Source organism: Hypanus sabinus, chromosome 8 (assembly GCF_030144855.1).
Source record: "Hypanus sabinus isolate sHypSab1 chromosome 8, sHypSab1.hap1, whole genome shotgun sequence".
NCBI classification, from domain to species: Eukaryota; Metazoa; Chordata; class Chondrichthyes; order Myliobatiformes; family Dasyatidae; genus Hypanus; species Hypanus sabinus.
In genome coordinates, this window is record NC_082713.1 from 142623008 (window position 1) to 142646398 (window position 23391).

General features: G+C 40.0%; 1 protein-coding gene across 1 annotated transcript in view; it reads right to left on the reverse strand.

Moving 5' to 3' along the window:
- The window catches only part of LOC132397679 (voltage-dependent calcium channel subunit alpha-2/delta-4-like), a 341368-nt gene that overhangs the window by 250553 nt on the left and 67424 nt on the right, over nt 1-23391 (reverse strand). The window contains exons 12-13 of the mRNA XM_059976447.1: nt 12672-12805; nt 5776-5853 (exon numbers count right to left, since the gene is read on the reverse strand). Coding sequence (XP_059832430.1) covers nt 5776-5853; nt 12672-12805 — 212 coding nt within the window. The remainder of the gene's footprint in view (nt 1-5775; nt 5854-12671; nt 12806-23391) is intronic.

The following is a 23391-nucleotide window of genomic DNA, read 5'->3' on the forward strand; positions in this document are numbered from 1 at the left end:
CATCAGATGGAAACACTACCATTCTGGTAGTTGTGGACTAGTTCTCCAAAGCTGTCCACTTAATTTCTCTCCCTAAGTTCCCATCGGCTCGTGGAACTGCCATCCTTATGTTTCAGCACATGTTCATGCTGTGTGGCTTCCCTCAGGACAGTGCCTGATCGACGACCACAGCTCACATCCCACTTCTGAAAGGCTTTCTGTTCTCTTTTGAGAGTCATAGCTAGCCTCTCACCAGGTTTCCACCCTCACTCTAATGAGCAGAATGAGACAGTGAATCAGGAGCTGGAGACAACCATGTTGCTATAAAGGAGCATTAATCTTTTAATATTAAGTCAATGCTTCCTAGCGACAGTGTTGGTGTTAGCTTTCAGTTTAAGAGTTGTAGTTAATGATCTAGTGTTTATTGTTTTTCCTTTAATTCTGCACAGTTCTTATTAAAAGTCAGCAAACTGTTCATCCACTTCATTGTCTTTCCTTCTACACTTAGGCCATAGCTGCACACTTGTTTCAATTCCAGCCATCACTCTCCCCGACCAAGAGATTGACAAGGAAATTCCTGCTGTTGAATAGTTAGTCTAACGCTAGAAGTACACTTGAAGATGGGCCAGAGGTTCTCTTTTTCCCTGAGAGGTGAGGCCTTCTAACCCAGGAGAAGTCTGGTTGGCATTTAGAAATCTTCCTTTGAAAGCTGAGAGCCGCAAGTTGGCCCCATGCTACATATGACCATTTGTAGTAGAGGCTATCACTAAAGCCTCCTATAGACTATATCTACCATCATCAATGAATATTCACCAAGTGTTCCATGTTTTCCACTTCAAGACAGTGACATCCCCCAATCCCTTGCTTCATTCACCCCCACTGCCCTTCTCATTTGGTGAATTGGTTCTTGGTCTATTCTGGGTGGCACCTTCTGGGAGGTTCAAATGCCTCATGGATTGGGAGGGGTAAGGCCCAGAGGACTGTTCTTGAATTCTGGTCTGTGAGATACTGGACAAATCTCTCATCTAGGATTTCTAGCAGGCACAGGTTTCACACCTCGGGAGCTGTGCCTAGCGAGGGAGGGCCCTGTCACAACCACAGACTTTGCTGTAGCATCTGGGCATCCTCGCAGGCAGCTGAAAAGGGCTCAGCAATCATGCTTGTGAGAATGCAGATTCCAGCCAGTTAGGGTTTATCTGCCATTGCATTAAACTCCTTTCCTTTTGATTCAGCCTTGTTGAGTCTTGACCAAAGCATAGTGATGGCAATGGCCCCTGCTTACCTTAGTTCATCTTCCGGGAAAGAAGACTACAATTTAGTTTGACGCTGCAAAGGAGCAGTACTGGTTTAGTATTTAGTTACCGCCTCCAAGCTGCAGAGATGGCATTAGATCTTAGCTTCAGAGTTTAATTAGCAGCTCTGTTGGTTTAGTGTTTATCACTTTTCTGTTTGTTCTGTACAATTCTGATTAAATCTCAGCGAACTGATCATTCAGCCACTGTATCTCTCCCTTGGCACTTGGGCCTTTACCAAACAGTGTCAATTCCCTAATCCTGTATTTTGTCTACTTCATATCAAGTGTGTTGATCTCAAAAACCAACTTGCTTTAAAAACTACTGTCTTAGTAGAAAAACTGGTAGGAATTTCAACCCCTCATGCCTGCTCCCTCATTCAATAATGTTATAGCTGATCTTTTACTGATCAGCACTTTTCTGCACTAACACCATATCCCTTCCTTTACATTTCTCCATCTTTTAAGGAAGAACATTCCAAATACTAATAACTCACTAATGGAAAATATACAGTCAGTAGCCAATTCCTTAGGTACAGGAGTGGAAACCAGTGTGGTATTCTGACAATGTAGCCCATCCACTTCAAGGTTTGACATGTTGTACGTTCAGAGATGCTCTTTTGAACACCACTTTTGTAATGTGGTTATTTGAGCTGCTGTCAGCTTGAACCAGTCTGACTGTTCTCCTCTGACCTCTTATTAATAGGGCATTTTTGTTCACAGAACTGTCACTCACTGGATGTTTTTTGTTTACACACCATTCTCTGTAAACTCTAAAGGCTGTTCAGCATGAAAATCCCAGGAGCTCAGCAGTTTCTGAGATGCTCAAACCATCTGGTGGCACCAACATTCATTCCACATTCATTCCAACATGCATGAATTGCTGCTTAATGATTGGCTGATTAGATAATTGCATGAATAAGCAGGTATATAGGTGTACATAGTAAAGTGTCCAATTTCATCTCCATTCCATATCTTTTAACAATTATTATGAATGTATGCTTGCTACTTATTGACCTGCAATTTAGAGGGAAGAGATTTTCTCTGTTTTCTCTGTTATCTCAAATCATTTATTTCTTTTTAACATTCTTTTTCCCATGAAAAATAATCTTAAATTTTCCGGCCTCCGATATTTTATTTAGAGATATAGCATAGTAACAGACCCTTCTGGTCAATGAGCCCCCAAAGTCTAAAGTCCTTCATCGCTTTTACATTACAGAGAACTTTCTCTATATTCCTTCTAAGGCTTTCGCCTTTTTCCTGGTATGTAATGCCCAGGACTGTCTATTCCTAATGGGCATAAGGTATATGGTATAAGACCCCTGGAACCAACTGCCAAAGTTCTGGGCGGTTTTATTTGTGGGCACTGGCATACAATTTGAGTGTCAATCAGCCCCTTCATGCTCTTCCACTGTCAGGTTTATAGTGCATGTTTCAACTCCCTTACCGAAGAAAGAATATTGTGCTAAACATGGAAGAAATTGGCATTTCTGCTCAAAGCCATATCTTGGTGATCAATCAATATCATTCCTGCTGATGGGAACCAACAGAGTTCACTCTTCATCCTTGTAAAATCAGTTTTAAGACTCAGTACCCTAGACATTCTCTCTTCTACCCTTGCCAATCAGGCAGAAGATACAGAAGTTTGGAAGTGTGTACCACCAGGCTCAAGGACAGCTTCTATCCCACTGTTATCAGACTCCTCAATGAACCTCTTCTACGATAAGATGCGCTCTTGATTTTACAATCTACCTTATTCTGATCTTGCATTTTCTCGTTTACCTACTCTGAACTTTGTTGCCAGTTTTACACCTTTTCCTGCATCTTTTTTACCTTATTCTAGCTCAATCAACCAAGTAGTGATCTGATCTGTACACACAGTTTGTAAAACATGATTTTCACTGTACTCTGGTACGTTTTACAATAAATCAACACCAATTCAATATGAGTATCCACATGAATTCCTGACCTTCATTATGGACAATGGAATTGATGGCTTTGTGGCCAATTTGCAGACAATTCAAATATAAGTGGAGAGGTAAGAAGTGGCAGGCGGAATGGTTGTGCACTTTGGTAGAAGGATTAAAGGCACAGGCTATTATCTAAATGAGAGAAAATTCAAAAAACAGATGTGCAAGAGGATTTGGGAGTCCTTGTGCAGATTTCCCTAAAGGTTAACTTGCAGGCTGAACCAGTGGTAAGGTATGCAGATGCAATGTTAGCATTCATTTTGAGAGGACTAGAGTATAAAAGCAAGGATGTGATGCTGAGTCCTTATAAGGCATTGGATAGACTGCATTGGGAGTACTGTGAGTAATTTTGGACTCTTATCTAAGAAAAGATGTGCTGGCATTGGAGAGGGTCCAGAGGAAGTTCACGAGAATGATTCCAGGAATAAAAGGGTTAACGTATGAGGAACTTTTGATAGTTCTTGGTTTGTACTCATTGGAATTTAGAAGAATGGGTGGGGGGCAGGGATCTTATTGATTTTAATATTGAAAGACCTAGACAGACTGGATGTGGAGAGGATCTTTCCTGTAGTGGGTATATCTAGGACCAGAGGGCACAGCCTCAGAATAGAGTGACGTCCATTTAGAACAGAGGTAAGAAGGAATTTCTTTAGCCAGAGGGTGATCAATCTGTGCAACTCAGTGCCATGAAAGGCCATAGAGGCCAGATCATTGGGTATATTTAAAACAGAAGTTCCTAGGTTTTTGGTTAGTCATGGTGTTGAAGATAACGGGGACAAGGAAGTTGAAAGGGATAATAAATCAGCCGTGGTGGAATGGCAAACAGACTTCATGGGCCGAGTGGCCTAATTTTGCTCCTACACTGTGTCTTATGATCTTATGGTCTTATTCACTGGCATGACTTTGTTATAGTAAGTTTCAGTGGTCTTTTTATCTAAATCAGGTAAGAGGGATCAGAGTATTGTGCTCTGGCGTGTAACTCTAGAAGAGAAAGTATCTGCAGAAAATAATAAACAAAAATAAGAACAGAAATTGCTGAAGGTACGTAGACTCTTTGTTAACTCACCTTCTTTGTAAAATCTTTTCTAACTACTGAGAGTTTCCAGAATTTTCTATTTGTATTTCAAGTTTCAACATTTTATTTTTATTCAGAGATACAGTGTGGAACAGGCTCCTCTGGACCAACCACTCAGCAACCCATCTATTTAACACTAGCCTAATCACAGGACAATTTACAATGACCATTTAATCTATGGACAGGTATGTCTTTTGACCATGGGAGAAAACCCAAGCACACAGGAAACCCATGTGGTCACAGGGAGAATGTACAAACTCCTTACAGATGGTGCCGTAATCAAATTCCAAACTCCAACACCCTGAGCTGTAACAGCATTGCGCTAACCGCTATACTACTGTATGCCCCTGCAGATGCAGTTTTTGTTTTGAATTTTTTTTATAATTATTAGGCAACCCTCAGTATTCATTACTGAAATAATTTAAGTTCCGCCTAAAGGCAATGTGGGAAGAATTTATCTTTGAGCACTTGTGTTTCACGCCTATAAAGTACTAGACACTCGATGGGCATACACTACATATTTAGATCCAGTGGTTTTAAAAGAAGGGTATGTGAAGAAAAAGTACAACCAGCAGTTAATAACATGCATCTTAGTGTAAATGTCCAGAAGTTTCTCCTCATAATCATCTTTAATGAAGATTTGAGAACATAGAAAATAATGCAAGATTTTTATAGTAGTTGTGAAGATACTACATAAAAATTTATTTTAATCAGTGCAAGAGTGACAAATCTGTGGGATTCTGCATCAGCACATAATTCAAATTATGAAACTGTGCTAAGATCAGACTTTGAAACAAGCAGACCCCTGTTGGCACATTATCTGTTACGTGCCCATTAACTTATCACTAAAATAATCTCTTAACAATATTTTTTGTTTAGTACTTATTCCTGTTTAGGGAAACCTGGCTAGGGAATGGTGTTCTAAAGATTGGCAGCCATGCATTTTACAAGATTCAAAGTATGACATTGGATAGGAAGTTAAGCATCTCACTATATCCTTGTCAATTAAGAGTTGTTTGCTTCAGCACTAATTGTAAATCTGGGATTTGGAAACACTGGGACAAAGTTATTTAGTGGATCCCAGCAGCAGTGGTTATGGGTGTTGGTAGTTCTGCAAATGCTTGAAGTTTTTGAGCATTAGTTGGGGAAATTTTTGAACCTTTGTACCAAGAGGTTGAGTATTGAACTGGTTGGAATCACTCAAGAACATCAGAAAACTTAAGCTTTATCTGAAAATTTTTTATTGTCATTTTTCATGATTAATAAACTCATTATGTACAATCTAACCTATTGTGAATCTTGCACCATATGTTTGAATATGAGAGAAAAGCCTGTATCATTTCAGTCTGCTCACATTTTAAATCAATTCGCAAGGTGATTTTTGTCAATTATTCAATATTTAACAATAGCAAGTGTATACAAGCTAAGGCTGAGCAGAGGAGATAATGAATAGCACTCACTGTTTCATTCTTTCTGCTGAAGACTGGCATTGCTACTGTTGTCATGAGCAGCAGACTCTGTGCAGCTGATTGAAACAGCTGTCAAATAAACAGATGATTAGATATTAATAAAAAGACAAGTTGAATGATTATAATGCTAACAACAGATGGGCAGAGTATGAAACTGCCTCAGCATCTCTGATGATAAATAGACTGCAAGTGAAGTAGATCACATGCCACAATGTCTAAGTTAATACCTAAAACATGATCCTCATAAGAAATAAGATGTTCTAAAAATGATACAATTTCATGTGTATCCACAGAATATTCAGGAGACATCATATAGAAGCATGAGGGGGAAGGACAATACTAGATGTTGTTAATGTGAACAAGACATTGAGTTAAAAGTGTTCCCTGTTTCTCCTATTGACTACCCAGGTGAGCTGCATTCTCCAGATGTACAGGTTTACAAAACGCTGCGTGAGCTGTCTAATTATAGGATTGTCTCTGAAACTCGCACTGCTAAGAAACCTCTCAGCTTAAGAAACCTGTGCATACAATGCTTCCAGCATGTGGAATAAAAAGAATTCATTGTCACCACTTGCAAAATTACTGAATACAAAGCAATTTCCTTCAAGATATCACAGAAAGGACATTGGTAAATTATCTGCAAATTGGTGAAGCTTTAATATTTACTTTGGAATCTTTGAAGAAAGTTCTGGTCACTTTGTTCAAAATTCTTAAACTATGGACAAATACAAATAATTTCATGCAGTTCACGCTATACACAATACATCACAGCTTTAAATACACACAGCACAGCACAGTTCAAGGCAATGACTAATGATTTCATAGACAACATAAAATAATGACAGCACACACTGTGGTTACCTCCATAGACTGTAGCAGAGAGCAGTGATGAGGATGATAGGGTAATGATGATATGACAGAATGATAGTAGTGAACAAAGGACAGGGATTGAGGAGAGTAAATTACAGATGAGAAGTTACTGAAAATTAAGTCACATTAAACAACAAAATAATATTAAAACAATAACTCATAAAATGGACCAAACAAGTATGATGGTAAGTGACATTCAATTGCACAATATTCATTTAAATTATCATCCTTTAGATAACCAATTAAAGCTTCTATATGATGTAATAGAACCTAAAGAACTCCAGATTCTGCTGATTGGTGGAGGTATTAGAGAGATAAGGAGTACTAAATCAGGGCTTTACAGGTTTTACATGTACATAAAAACAGTGCATGCAATCACTGTTACACTGCTTCTTCACAAAATTGAAATTATAAAACAGCTATGTATGCAGCAATTCAAGTATTAGATCTCATTGAAAGCAATACAGCACAACAGAAATTGTAGTGGAAGGACTCTAAACTGCTGGCACTTGGGAGTGACAGTCATTCTTGGAGATCTAAACAGCTGAAAATTACATATGAAAATAATTTGCATTCCTATCTGCCTACCAGTGAGCAGATTTCTTTTCATACAGAAAGAGAAAAGCATTTTCCTTGTTCAGAAAGTGACAGAGGACACAATTTCAACGATGTTCTGAAGCATGACCAGAACTTTAACCAAAATTTCATTATTTGCTTTTGTGGTGGAGGTTCTAACCAACTTGTTTTGTGTTGACGAACATGACTACTGAGGCAAATTACAAAAAATTTGATACAAGTCTGATAAGTCATGGAACACTGATTCCGTAATGTAACTTAAAGGCCTAACTCTCCTAACCATGTATTTGCAAACTATTGTATTCATTTTTGCCTGTTCTGCAAAATACCTCCCAACATTATATTACCAGTCCTTATTTGTTAAGGAATAAGGCTCTTCGATATTTCCTATATTTGTCTTTCATTTGTGGCCCTGCATGTGTATGCATTTGATGAACAATTTGCAGGCTTTTAGTTTGAGAGATCAAATTATGTCTCACAATAATCTCAAACCTGATAAATAGCCTAGTGCATTTATGACTCAATATTTGCATCAAACTTTTATTAGTTCAAGATAGTCTATAGACTATAAACTGTCTTTCTGTTACAGGAAAGATACAGGCATCAATAGGGAAATGGCTCACAGGCAGGAAGAAGCAAGTGGGAATAAAGGGCCTTTCCTGATTAGCTGCCAATGACTGACTAGTGGTGTTCCTCAGGTGTCAGTATTGGGACTGCTGCTGTTCACATTGTTTGTCAATGACTTAGATAATGGAATTGATAGCTTTGTTTGTGGATGATACGAAGATAGATGGTAGTGCTGAGAGAGCAATGTGATTGCAGCAAGACTTAGACAAATTGGAAGAATGGGCAAAAAAGTGGGAAATGGATCATAGTGTTAGGAAATATATGTTAATGCATTTTGGTAAAATGAACAATAGTGCAGACTATTATCTAAAAAGGCAGAAAATTCAAACATCAGAGGTGCAGAGGGACTTCAGAGTCATTGTACAAGACTCTCAGCAGGTTAATTTATGGGTTGAGTCTGTGGTAAAGAAGGCAAATGCAGTGTTGGCATTTATTTTAAGAGGAATAGTATATAAAAGCAAAGAGATGATGCTGAGACTTTATAAGACACTAGTCAGGCTGTACTTGGAGTATTATCAACAGTTTTGGGCTCCATATCTCAGAAAGGATGTGTTGTCATTGGAGAGAGTCCAGAGGAGGTTCACAGGATGATTCCAGGAATGAAGGAGTTAACATATGAGGAGTGCTTGGCTACTTAGAGCCTGCACTCACTGGAATTTAGAAGAACGCCGTGGGGTGGGAAGGGTCTTGTTGAAACCTACCAAATGTTGAAAGGACAAGATATGCAGACAGGATGTTTCCTATGGCGGGGGTATTCAGAACTGGAGGGCACAGCCTCAAAATTGATGGTGACCTTTTAGAACAGAGGTAAGGAGGAATATTTTTTAGCCAGACAGTAGTGAATCTGTGGAATGCTATGCGACAGACTGTGGTGGAGGTCATCAGTGGGTATATTTAAAGTGAAAATTGATAGTTTCCTGATTGTTCAGGGCATCAAAGGATATGGTGAGACGGCAGGTGTATGGAGTTGAGTGAGATCCAGAATCAGCCATGATAGAATGGCAGAGCAGACTCGATGGGATGAACAACCTAATTCTGCTCCCATGTCTTATGGTCTTATATAAGTTAGTCACTCTGTTGAGGGAGGGTTGTATTTAAATGGATTTCTCCTGCTACAATAAATCAGGCACACCATCATGTGGGATAAAAATCTGTCAGTACTTTCTTAAGTACTCACTGGCAAATATTATTGAATCAATCAGAATGGAATAAAAATACAAAATCCTCTATTAATTGTTTCACTTTTAATATAAAAATAAATCAATCAGTTCAGTGGGAATATCAGTTAGTTTTTCTGCCTTGACACAATTTCTTTCCTTGTCTCCAACAACATGTTCCGAAAAGTATAAAGTCTGTTTTGGCTTGGAGCTTCAATGCAAGTTTTGTATTTTGCATAGTTTGCCAATGGGTCATTTTTTTCTTAAACATGTCCTGTTATGTCATACCCTATGAGGAAGCAGTATTCATAAACAAATGAACCTTAACGGCCATTTGAAAAGTTGAAAGGGATTTATGGATTCTTCCTGTGAGAATTTGATCTATGAATACACAGCTTGACAGTGGACAAGCTGGTACCTCTCACTATGTGCACGAAGTTCTTCTCACCTGATAACAATTAGCCTAATTTTACCCATCCCTAAGAGGGAGATATTAACATCGATTGTACAACTTCGATCATAGCAAACCTGATCGACACCATCTCATACTAATTAATATGAGCAATTGTTATTAATTAGTCTGAGATTCAACACATCATGGAACACACACAGCGTAGTTAATACAAAAAATATGAAAACACACCTTACAAAAGTGAGAGAAGCACATAATAAACTTTTAGGAAAAGAGCCAAGGGAAATGTTTGAAAGCTTGATTTAATGGTGATTCCTTGAGGAGTCTTACAAATAGGATACAAAATATATCAGAGATGAAGTGAGAAAGATGAATTAAAGAGTGCATGATCATGAACTTGAAAACACTACTTCCACTGGTGAAGAATAGGTAGCAACAAATGCAAAGAGTTGGATGGAGAAGCAAACTTAAAGTACAATGATCAGCAGTAATAAAAGAGATTTGGAAATCAGAACAGATTGTTCAGTTCGTGGGCTGATTTTACTGGCCTTTGCCAACAACTATGACCACATTTTCTAGTTTTCACAATGCACTGAGATGGAGCTGGTATATTGGCATTGATCGTGAAGCAGTTAAGTGATGAAAAAACTGAGTGAGGATAAAAGAGTCATCTCAAATTGGTAATCTGTAATTAGTGAAATGTCAAATAGAGGACTGGGGCCTCCAGTATATATTATCAATATTTGAGAGGTGGAGAAGAAACCAAAGGTACCACAGCCAAGTTTATTGATTGTACGCAGCAGTGTGTTCACAAGCTTGTATATTGCAGTGCAGAAGTCAGGAAAACGCTGAAGACAAGAAGTATGCAACCACTCGTTTATTGAACTTTTTCCTCTGTACTCCTTCTGCTCTCTTTCTCTCACACTAGCTTTGGCTTTGTTCACTTGAATATAAGCACTACATTTCATTTAAAAATAAAGCTTAAGTAGGTTATTTGAATATTTTTATATCACTGAAATTCTATGATTTTAATTAATTAATAGCCATTGAATGCATTTAAAATTATTTTATTACATATTATGTTCTTATATTTTTATGTAAAATATTCCACAGGTCATAAAGCTTAGCTTCCAAATGTCATTGGCTTCTGACATGGCATGTGAGCAGGGTTAACTCAGCTGCCTGCAGCATGATTGACATTTGAAGCCTGGTCCATTCACAGAATAATGAAAGTAGTGACACTGGCAGGAACTTAGGAGCTGGCTGCGTCAGCCGCAGTATGGGACATAAGGCCTCAATATATTTCTCTGCAGGAAGTCAGTATGGAGACCATTATTCAAGTTCAGGACCTTCCCAGAGATTAAGAATTTGAAGGAATAAGAAGTTCATGAAGTTATCTATAAAAAGGCTGGACAGGTCATTGGGAGGTGACAATTTCTTCAGACAGAAAAATAATTTGCTCATTTCAAAAACTTAATAAAGATTGAAGACTATCAGTGAATCTTTACTATTGATGATGTTCAATCATTTTGGAACTCCACAGAGAATGTATATTAACAGGAAAAATGTTTCAAAATAGTGAACAGGACAAATCAGCAAATCATCTCCCTTTTAGCCACTTTTGAGCTCTCTTGCCAAATCAATGTTGGACTTTACTGAGCATGGTGACCTACTAATTATTTTGCATCAGATTTAATCTACTCTGCATGAAAATGGTACAAAGAATGAATAGATTTACAACAGAATCTGGGTCACCTCCAAGATAGATTTCTTTGTAACAGAAATTAGCACCCATTTCATTAACACGCAATATCCTGCATGAAACACTGCTTTCCTCTAGCTCTCTTTACTTTTACAAGTGAAGAGATAAAAACTATTTGATCAGGTCAATTAAAATGCTGTAACACAAAATTTAATTGATAAAATCACTGACATGTTTTAATACACTGTCTTATTTAATCATTGAAGTAAGATTAATTAGCTGACAATATAAGTCATTTAAGACAGAATGAGATGACGTTTTTCATCTTAGAGTTACATGTCTTGAAATTCTTTTTCTAAAAGGTTATCAAAAACATATCCTCCAAATGTGTTGAAAATGGAGGTAGACGGATGTCTGATAGATAAGGTGGTAAAAAGTTACCCAGAGTTGATGGTTACAATTCACATATTGCTGGAGGAACTCAGTGGGTTGAGCAGGATTTGTGGGAGGAAATGGACTGTTGATGTTACAGGTCAGGATCTTGCTTCAGGACTGAGAGTGGAGAGGGGGCCAGTAAGTGATAGGTGGACCAAGGAGAGGTTAAGAATGATGTTCTGATGGAGCCATTTGAAGGGAAGGGAGGAGATGCAGCAGCTGAAGGGTGATAAGCAGGTACACAAATTCTCCAAGAGCTGGAACCTAAGGAGAGTGATAATGGAACCATTAGTGGAGAGACGGAGAGCAGTTGGAACCAGATGGGGGAGGGGACCCATTGGATGAAATGTGTGAGTATTGACTGGATGGAACTAGGAGGAGGAAGGGGGGGATGAATGGGTGATGGGATCAGAGAAGGGAGGAAATGGTGAGCATGGGAAAGGGCACAAAAATGGGAGGTCCAGAGTGAAACTGAAGGGAACAGAGGAGATAAGAGTTATCTGAAACTGGAAAACCAGTGATCATACACAGGTAGTCAATGAGAGGCTGTTCAAGAACTCCATCTGACATTTTTTCACTTGTCTTCTTCTAACTATTACCCAGCTGTCTCCCATCCCCACCCAACCCTTCCCCACCTGGCTCTGCTCTACCAGTCATACTTCACACTTCCTTCTCATCCTCACATCACCTGCTTTCCCCTGTCTCATCCCTCCTTTACATTCCATGCTGGCTGTCTTCTCTTCCCACTCTCAATGCTGATGCATGGTATTGACCTGAAATGTCAACAATTCCTCCCCCCCACCTCACAGATACCACACAAGCTGCTGAATTCCTCTAGTAGTTTGTGTTTTGTTCCATATTTTGGCATTTCCAATTTCTTGTGTCTCCTAAGACTACAATGTTAGCCATGATATTAAAGGGAGGAAGTGACCTGTTTCTGCTCTAGTTCATATGTTCATAACAAATGTCAGATGTGGTCCATTAAGACTGAAGATAAAATTGCGAGAAATAATAAAATACTTTACAAATGTAAAGAGATATGCACTTGAACATTTTCATAAATTTGACCATACACGTTTGCACAGATATGGTAGTAAAGGAAACTTACTGCACTGTCCATGTATGCTTCTGTCCATATAATGTTATGATTATGGTTAATTACCATTGGGCGGCTGAGAACATGAAGATATTCCATGACATTCTCTTGAACATCAGCCAGAGTTGAAATGTGAGTATAATATCCTGTAATTAGTTAACATATGATCATTGGGACATTTTTACAAAGAACTAGGAGTTAAAATGAACAAATCAAAGGTGGTAATAGACTATGACTACCAAAGTCAATGCTTATTATTTTTGTTATCATTTAACTGTTCAATTTAGTTACCAATTGATTATCTGAACTGCCTCTTTCCATTACTATGCACGCTTTGAAAGGGAGATCACAACTACAGCTGTGAAGATCCCTGCTGCACCTGATGACCCTGTGATCTCTGTCTCAGAGGCCGATGTTAGGCTGTCTTTAAAGAGAGTGAACCCTGGCAAGGCAGAAGGTCCGGACAGAGTACCTGGTAAGGCTCTGAAAACATGTGCCAACCAACTAGCGGGAGTATTCAAGGGCATTTTCAACCTCTCACTGCTACGGGCAGAAGTCCCCACTTGCTTCAGAAAAGTAACAATTATACCAGTGCCTAAGAAGAATAATGTGGGCCGCCTTAATGACTATCGCCCTGTAGCATTCACATCGACAGTGATGAAATGCTTTGAGAGGTTGGTTATGACTCGACTGAACTCCTGTCTCAGCAAGGACCCGGACCCATTGTAATTTGCCTATTGCCACAACAGGTCAATGGCAGACACAATCTTAATGGCTCTCTACATGGCTTTAGACCACCTGGACAACAGACATTTACGTCAGGATGCTGTTCATCAACTATAACTCAGCATTTAATACCATCATTCCCACAATCCTGATGGAGAAGTTGCAGAACCTGGGCCTCTGTACCTCCCTCTGCAATTGGATCCTTGAGTTCCTAACCCCAAGACCACAGTCTCTGCGGATTGGTGATAATATCTCCTTCTTGCTGACTATCAACACTGGTGCACCTCAGGGGTGTGTGCTTAGCCCACTGCTCTACTCTCCATATACACATGATTGTGTGGCTAGGCATTGCTCAAATGCTATCTATAAATTTGCTGACGATACAACCACTGTTGGTAGAATCTCAGGTGGTGATGAGCGGGTGTACAGGAGTGAGATATGCCAACTGGTGGAATGGCGCCGTAGCAAAAACCTGGCACTCAACATCAGTAAGACGAAAGAGCTGATTGTGGAATTCAGGAAGTGTAAGACAAAGGAACACATACCAATCCTCACAGAGGGATCAGAAGTGGAGAGAGTGAGCAGCTTCAAGTTCCTGGGTGTCAAGATCTCTGAGGATCTAACCTGGTCCCAACATATTGATGTTGTCATAAAGAAGGCAAGACAGTTTGAAGAGTTTTGGCATGTCAACATATACACTCAAAAATTTTGATAGTTGTACCATGGAGAGCATTCTGACAAGCTGAATCACTATCTGGTATGGAGAGATTATTGCACAGGACCGAAAGAAGCTGAAGAAGGTTGTAAATCTAGTCTGGTCCATCTTGGGCACTAGCCTACAAAGTACACCGGACTTTGTATGGATAAGTTACTGGGACTGGACAGGATGTACCCCAGGCTACTGTGGGAAGTGAGGGAGAAGATTGCTGAGCCTCTGGCAATGACCTTTGCATCATAAACGAGGACAGGAGAGGTTCCGGAGTATTGGAAGGTTGCGGATGTTGTTCCCTTATTCAAGAAGGGGAGTAGCGATAGCCTAGGAAATTATAGACCAATGAGTCTTACTTCAGTGGTTGGTAAGTTGATGGAGAAGATCCTGAGAGAAGGATGTATGAACATTTGGAGAGGCATAATATAATTAGGAATAGTCAGCATGGCTTTGTCAAAGGTAGGTCATGCTTTACGAGCCTGATTGAATTTTTTGAGGATGTGATAAACACATTGATGAAGGCTGAGCCATAGATGTAGTGTATATGGATTTTAGGAAGGCATTTGATAAGGTACCCCATGCAAGGCTTATTGAGAAAGTAAGGCAGCATTGGTTCCAAGGGGATATTGCTTTGTGGATCCGGAACTGAGCAAGGAGTGGTTGTAGACGGGTCATGTTCTGCATGGAGGCCAGTGACCAGTGGTGTGCCTCAGGGATCTGTTCTGGGTCCCCCTTCTCTTTGTGGTTTTTATAAATGACCTGGATGAAGAAGTGGAGAGATGGGTTAGTAAATTTGCTGATGGCACAAAGGTTAGGGGTGTTGTAAATAGTGTGGAGGGCTGTCAGAGGTTACAGTCGGACATTGATAGGATGTAAAACTGGAATGAGAAATGGCAGATGGAGTCCAACCCAGATAAGTGTGAGGTGGTTCATTTTGGTAAGTTAAATGTGACGGCAGAATACAGCATTAATGGCAAGACTCTTAGCAGTGTGGAGGATTGGAGGGATCTTGGGGTCTGAGTCCATAGGACACTCAAAGCTGCTATGCAGGTTGACTCTGTGGTTAAGAAAGCATATGGTGCATTGGCTTTCATCAATCGTGGGATTGTGTTTAAGAGCCGAGAGGTAATGTTGCAACTATATAGGACCCTGGTCAGACCCCACTCGGAGTACTGTGCTCAATTCTGGTCGCCTCACTACAGGAAGGATGTGGAAAGCATAGAAAAGGTGCAGAGGAGATTTACAAGGATGTTGACTGGATTGGGGAGCAGGCCTTATGAGAATAGGTTGAGTGAACTCGGCCTTTTCTCCTTGGAGCGAAGGAGGATGAGAGGTGACCTATTAGAGGTGTACACGATAATGAGAGGCATTGATCATGTGGATAGTCAGAGGCTTTTTCCCAGGGCTGAAACGGCTAGCACAAGTGGGCATATTTTTAAGGTGCTTGGAAGTAGGTGCAGAGGAGATGTCAGGGGTAAGTTTTTTTTTACGCAGAGAGTGGTGAGGGCATGGAATGGGTTGCTGGTGCCACTGGTGGAGGCGGAAATGATAGGGTCTTTTAAGAGAATCCTGGATAGGTACATGGAGCTTAGTAAAATGGAGGGCTAAGGTTAAGAATAGGTAGTTCTAAGGTAAGGACATGTTCAGCACAGCTTTGTGGGCCAAAGGGCCTGTATTGTGCTGTCGGTTTCCTATGTTTCTATGTTTCTTTCTATTTTTCTCTCTTTAGGGAGTGGTGTCACAGAAATGCAGCGTCTATTACTAAGGACCTCCAGCACCCATGGCATGCCCTTTTATAGACAATAGGTGCAGAAGTAGACCATTCGGCCCTTCGAGCCTGAACCACCATTTTGAGATCATGGCTGATCATCTACTATCAATACCTGGTTCCTACCTTGTCCTCATATCCCTTGATTCCCCTATCCATAAGATACCTATCTAGCTCCTTCTTGAAAGCATCCAGAGAATTGGCCTCCACTACCTTCCGAGGCAGTGCATTCCAGACCCCCACAACTCTCTGGGAGAAGAGGGTTTTCCTTAACTCTGTCCTAAATGACCTACCCCTTATTCTCAAACCATGCGCTCTGGTACTGGACTCTCCCAGCATCTGGAACATATTTCCTGCCTCTATCTTGTCCAATCCCTTAATAATCTTATATGTTTCAATCAGATCCACCCTCAATCTCCTTAATTCCAGCGTGTACAAGCCCAGTCTCTCTAATCTCTCTGCGTAAGACAGTCCAGACATCCCAGGAATTAACCTCGTGAATCTACGCTGCACTTCCTGTACAGCCAGGATGTCCCTCCTTAACCCTGGAGACCAAAAATGTACACAATACTCCAGGTGTGGTCTCACCAGGGCTCTGTACAAATGCAAGAGGATTTCCTTGCTCTTGTACTCAATTCCTTTTGTAATAAAGGCCAACATTCCATTAGCCTTCTTCACTGCCTGCTGCACTTGCTCATTCACCTTCAGTGACTGATGAACAAGGACTCCTAGATCTCTTTGTATTTCTCCCTTACCTAACTCTACACCGTTCACATAATAATAATCCTTCCTGTTCTTACTCCCAAAGTGGATAACCTCACACTTATTCACATTAAACGTCATCTGCCAAGTATCTGCCCACTCACCCAGCCAATCCAAGTCACCCTGAATTCTCCTAACATCCTCATCACACGTCACACTGCCACCCAGCTTAGTATCATCAGCAAATTTGCTGATGTTATTCTCAATGCCTTCATCTAAATCATTGACGTAAATTGTAAACAGCTATGGTCCCAATACTGAGCCCTGTGGCACCCCACTAGTCACCACCTGCCATTCCAAGAAACACCCATTCACCGCTACCCTTTGCTTATCTGCCAACCAGTTTTCTATCCATATCAATGTCTTCCCCCCAATATCCTGAGCTTTGATTTTACCCACCAATCTCCTATGTGGGACCTTATCAAATGCTTTCTGAAAATCGAGGTACACTACATCTACTGGATCTCCCCCATCTAACTTCCTGGTTACACCCTCGAAAAACTCCAACAGATTAGTCAAGCATGATTTACCTTTGGTAAATCCATGCTGGCTCGGCCCAATCCTATCACTGCTATCTAGATATGCCACTATTTCATCCTTAATAATGGACTCTAGCATCTTCCCCAACATCGATGTCAGGCTGACAGGTCGATAGTTCTATGTTTTCTCCCTCCCTCCTTTCTTTTCTTTTTTTAAAATTTTTTTTTTATTAGTTTTTCAAAACATTTTACAAATTAAAAACCCCAAATCCCAATGAGAAACATTAAAACAGTGCAAAATTAAGCATACAATAACAATATGCTACAAAGGAAGAGAATTAAGCAAAAAAAAAGCACCTGAATTAAAGACAAGTAAGCTTAGTGTCCTCCCCAAGCCCCACAACACAAGAAAAAACAACAGCAACTCGAGACCAACCACAACACAATATAGAGAGTGTAAGTCAGGACAGCCAAGCTCCCAGACTGTGAATACACTCAGCAACAGAGGATAATAATGCCTTCTACCAGAAAAAAAAAGGAGCTGAAAGCAAGGGGCCAAAAAGAAAAAAAAACCCTAGTCAAGAGGAAGGTTATGAAAGTACTCGATAAAAGGTCCCCAGACCTCATGGAACTTTAGATCCGAATTGAGAACTGAATAATGAATTTTTTCGAGGTCCAAGCAGGCCATGATGTCGTTAAGCCATTGAGCATGAGTGGGCGGGACAACATCTCTCCATCTGAGGAGGACCAAGCGTCTAGCCAGGAGAGAGGCAAAGGATAATATTCGGCATTTGGTTGGACCCAGACATAAATCTGTCTCGCCCCAAAAACCGAACAGAGCAATTAAGGGGTTTGGTTCTAGGTGCTGATTCAGAATACACGATAACGTAGTGAAGACATCTTTCCAGAATTTCTCCAAGCTAGGACAGAACCAGTACATATGGATGAGAGAGGCCACGCCCCTCTTGCATTTATCACAGAGCGGACTAATGCTAGGGTAGAATCGAGATAGTTTAGATTTAGACATATGGGCTCTATGAACAATCTTAAACTGTAAAAGGCAGTGGCGAGCACAAAGAGAGGTTGAGTTAACCGATTTGAGAACTGAATCCCAGCTCTCCTCAGATAAGGAGATATTTAAATCCTGCTCCCAGGTCATTTTGATTTTATCCATGGGGGCCCATCGTAAGGCCACTAGTTTATCTTGGATGATTGATATTAAGCCTTTACCTAGTGGATTCATGGAAAGAAATAGGTCCATAGCATTTTTTGCAGGCATTTCAGGGAAGTTAGGAATTAAAGGAGCAATAAAGTGTCGGATTTGGAGATATCTGAAAAAATGAGCATTGGGCAGATTGAACTTAACAGAGAGCTGCTGAAAAGAAGCGAAGCGATTATCAATGAAAAGATCTTCAAAATGTCTAATGCCCTTCCTATACCAAACCTGGAATGCTGAATCGTATGTAGTAGGTAAAAAAAAGGTGATTATGAGCAATAGGGCTGGAAACTGAAAACCCTTGGAAACCATAGCATTTCCTGATCTAAGCCCATATACGCAAAATGTGTCTAACAAGAGGATTAGCTATTGATCTGGGCAGACTACTAGGGAGTGCAGAGATAGATAATTCTTTAGTGGAGCTCAGCTCCATCGCCACCCAGTTAGGGCACTCGGGTTGGCCATGGAAGAAAGACCAGAAGGTAGCACAATGTATATTGGCTGCCCAATAATATAAATGAAAGTTAGGTAAAGCCATACCACCCTCTTTTTTAGATTTTTAGAGATGGATTTTATTAATTCTAGAGCGCTTATTCTGCCATTTAGATTTTTGGAGATGGATTTTATTAATTCTAGAGCGCTTATTCTGCCACCTCCCTCCTTTCTTAAAAAGTGGGATAACATTAGCCATTCTCCAATCCTCAGGAACTGATCCTGAATCTAAGGAACATTGGAAAATGATTACCAATGCATCCGCAATTTCCAGGGCCACCTCCTTTAGTATCCTAGGATGCAGACCATCTGGACCTGGGGATTTGTCAGCCTTCAGTCCCATCAGTCTACTCATCACCGTTTCCTTTCTAATGTCAATCTGTTTCATTTCCTCTGTTACCCTATGGCCTTGGCCCATCCATACACCTGGGAGATTGCTTGCGTCTTCCTTAGTGAAAACAGGTCTAAAGTACTCATTAAATTCTTCTGCCATTTCTCTGTTTCCCATAACAATTTTATCCAATTCATTCTTCAAGGGCCCAACATTGTTCTTAACAATCTTCTTTTTCTTCACATACCTAAAAAAGCTTTTGCTATCTTCCTTTATATTCCTGGCGAGCTTGTGTTCATACCTCATTCTTTCTCCCCGTATTGCCTTTTTAGTTAAATTCTGTTGTTCCATAAAAACTTCCCAATCATCTATCCTCCCACTCACCTTAGCTCTGTCATACTTCCTTTTTTTTAATGCTCTGCAATCTCTGACTTCCTTTGTCAACCACTGTGGCCCCTTTCCCCCCCCCTTTGAATCCTTCCTTCTCCGGGGGATGAACTGATTTTGCACCTTGTGTATTATTCCCAAGAATACCTGCCATTGCTGTTCCACTGTCTTTTCTGCTAGGGCCTAGCAGCTAGGCTATCCATCCAGTCAACTTTGGCCAGCTCCTCCCTCATGGCCCCATAGTTTCCCCTGTTCAACTGCAACACTGCCACGTCCAAGCTGCCCTTATCCTTCTCAAATTGCAGATAAAAACATCATATTATGATCACTACCTCCTAATGGCTCCTTTACTTCAAGATCGCTTATCAAATCCTGTTCATTGCATAACACTAAATCCAGAATAGTCTTGTCCCTGGTCAGCTCTCATACAAGCTGTTCCATGTAGGCACTCTACAAACTCCCTATCCTGTGGTCCAGCACCAACCTGATTCTCCCAGTTCACCTGCATGTTGAAATCTCCCATAACTACTGCGACATTACCTTTGCCACATGCCAATGTTAACTCCCTATTCAACTTGCACCCAATATCCATGCTACTGTTTGGTGGCCTGTAGACAACACTCATTTGGGTCCTTTTGCCCTTACTGTTTCTCAGTTCTATCCACACAGACTCTACTTCTCCTGACCCTATGTCCCCCCTTGCAAAGGACTGAATCTCATTCCTCACCAACAGGGCCCCTCTGCCCACATTTCTGTCCTTAAGATAGCACGTATACCCTTGTACATTCATTTCCCAGGTCTGATCTCCCTGCAGTCATGTCTCTGTTATCCCAACAACATCATAGTTATCCATTCGCACCTGAGCTTCTTGCTGTTTTCTCACTGTTACTATCAGGTAGGAGGTACAGAAGCCTGAAGGCACACACTCGGCGATTCAGGAACAGCTTCTTCCCCTCTGCCATCTGATTCCTAAATGCACATTAAAAGTTTGAACACTACCTCAACTTTTTTTTTAAATATACGGTTTTTCTGTTTTTGCACGTTAAAAAAAAATCTATTTAATATACATAACTGATCTGCTTGTTTATTTATTATGTTTTATTTTATTTTATTTATCATTATTATTTTTTTTCTCTCTGCTAGATTATATATTGCATTGAACTGGTGCTGCTAAGTTAACAAATTTCATGTCACATGCTGTTGATAATAAACCTGATTCTGATTCTGATTCTGGGCAGGAGCTACAGAAGTCTTAGGTCCCACACCACCAGCTAGAGGACAATTATTACCCTACACCTATTAGGCTCCTGAACCAGCATGGATAACTTCATTCATTATTACTCTGAGCGGATTCTACGACCTACAGACTCACTTTCAAGGACTCTTATAACCCATGTTCTCTATTATTTTTATTTGCACAGTTTATGCTCTTTTGCATACTGGTTGTTTGTCAGTCTTCATCTATTTATGTATAGATTTTCATAAAATTCTATTGCATTTCTTTCTTCTAGTAGGTGCCTGCAAGAAAATGAAACTTTAAGCTAGTATATGCTAACATATACATATTTTGCTAATAAGTTGACTTTGAACTTTGAAATGGAAGTTTGGTGAATACTTTCAATGATAAGTTTTAGCATGAAGGCAGAATCAGGCTTACTTCAATTAGAATTCTTTTTTTAAAAAATAGAACAAAAATCAATAGATGGAGGTGAGGTGGAGGAGAAGGTGCAGTGCATTAACACATCTAAATAAAATATTCTTACTGGTTGCTAAATCAGTAGTTAAGAAGCATACATTTAATGTACTTCCCAAAGAAGTGTATGAAAGTTTTGGAGACTTTATTTTCAAGTTATCAGAATATTAAAGATTGTGCAAGAAAATATATACTTTCAAGAACAATGAAGATAAGCATCTGATTTCAAAAATGTGGAAGAATACAGGAAAGTGAATTGAATTGGGTGAATGACTATTTAAGAGATCTTACATTATATGAATGATTCAATTATTTCCCTAGAGCTATAACATTCTCTTAATTTTTGGGTCATCTAAAGTTTCCTTTCCTGTATTTCAAAAGTAGTTTGGTGATTATGAAGTGGTAAGATAAAGAAAGGTGCTATAAAATGCAGTTTTTCCCCATGGGGAATAAACAGCAACAACAATTTGCATTTTATTGCATTTTCAGCATAGCTATACATTTTGGGGAATTGCACAAAAAATAAAATTCCTAGTGAGCCATGTGAGTGGATATTATGGAAGACAAACAAAAGCTCAAACAAAGAGAAAGGTTTAGATAATATTATAAAGCAAGAAAGAGGGACAGTGGTGCTTAGGAAGGCAATTCCAGAATCTTCAGAATTGAAAGCTTAATGTTTAGCTGAGTTGCAAGGATTTGGGAATAGGTGTAATCAGGGTGCTAGAGAGGACTGGAAGGCTCAAGGATTATGAATACAATCGCAAAAACTGGGAGTGGTAGAGCCATCAAGGTTCCAAACAAATTTGTTCAGTTTCAGTCTGCTTTTATAAGAAAGGATGGAATTAACGTCCAATGAATGGTTAAGGAAAAAAATCTAATGACCTTAAAACTTACAGTTAAGATCATAAGACGATAAGATATAGGAGCAGAATTAGGGCATTTGGCACATTGAGTCTGCTCCGCCATTCTATTGTGGCTGACTTATTCTCCCTCTCAACCCCATTCTCTTGTCCTTGATTCCCTTACTAAACAAGAATCTATCAACCCCTGTCTTAAATATACTTAATGACTTGGCCTCCACAGCTGTCCATAGAAGTCAGGTCCACAGATTCACCACTCTCTGGCTAATGAAATTCTCTTCATCTCTTTTCCAAATGGATGTTCCTCTATTCTGAGGCTGTTTTTTCTGATCCTAGAGTTACCCACTATAGGAAACATCCTCTCCACATCCACTCACCTAGGCCTTTCAATATTTGATAGATTCCAATGTTCTTCACTCATTCCTCTAAACTCCAACATAAAGCATTATACATTATATATTCTTATACATTAACCCTTTAATTCCCAGAATAATTCTTGTGAACCCCAAAGTTCAAAGTTCAGTTACTATCCAAGCACATTCATGTCACAATATGCAACCCTGAGATTTATTTTCTGTTGAGCATAATAAATCTAATCGTCATAGTAGAATCAATGAAACACTGCACCCAGTGTGAACAACCACTGTGCAAAAGACAATAAGAAGTGCAAATACGAAAATAAATAACTAATAATAATAAATAAATAAGTAATGAGATTATGAGAAGAAGAGTCATTGAAAGTGAGTTCATAGGTGTAGGAACAGTTCAGTGATGGGGCAAGTGATGTTGAGTGAAGTCATTCCCTCTGGTTCAGGAGCCTGATGCTTGAGGGGTAATAACTATTTCTAAACCTGATGGTGAGAGTCCTGAGGCTTCTCTACCTTCTGATTGCAGCAGTGAGAAGAGAGCATGACCTGAGTGGTGGGGGACCCCGATGATGGAAACAGCTTTCTGTGACGATGCTCAGTGTAGATGTGCTCAATGATGGTACGGGCTTTAGCCATGATGGGCTAGGCTGTATCCGGTACTTCTTGTAGGATTTTTTATACAAGAGCATTGGTGCTCTCATAACAGACCATAATGCAGCACACTTTCCACCACACATCTACAGGAGTTCGTCAAAGTTTTAGATGCCATGCCGAATCTTCGCCAACATCTGAGGAAGTAGCAGCACTACCCTGCTTTCTTCGTAATTTCACTTACATGCTGGACCCAGTACGATCCTCTGAAATGATAACACAGAGGAATTTAAAGTTGCTGACCCTCTCCAGTCCATGAGACTGCCTCATGGACTTCTGGCTTTCTCCTC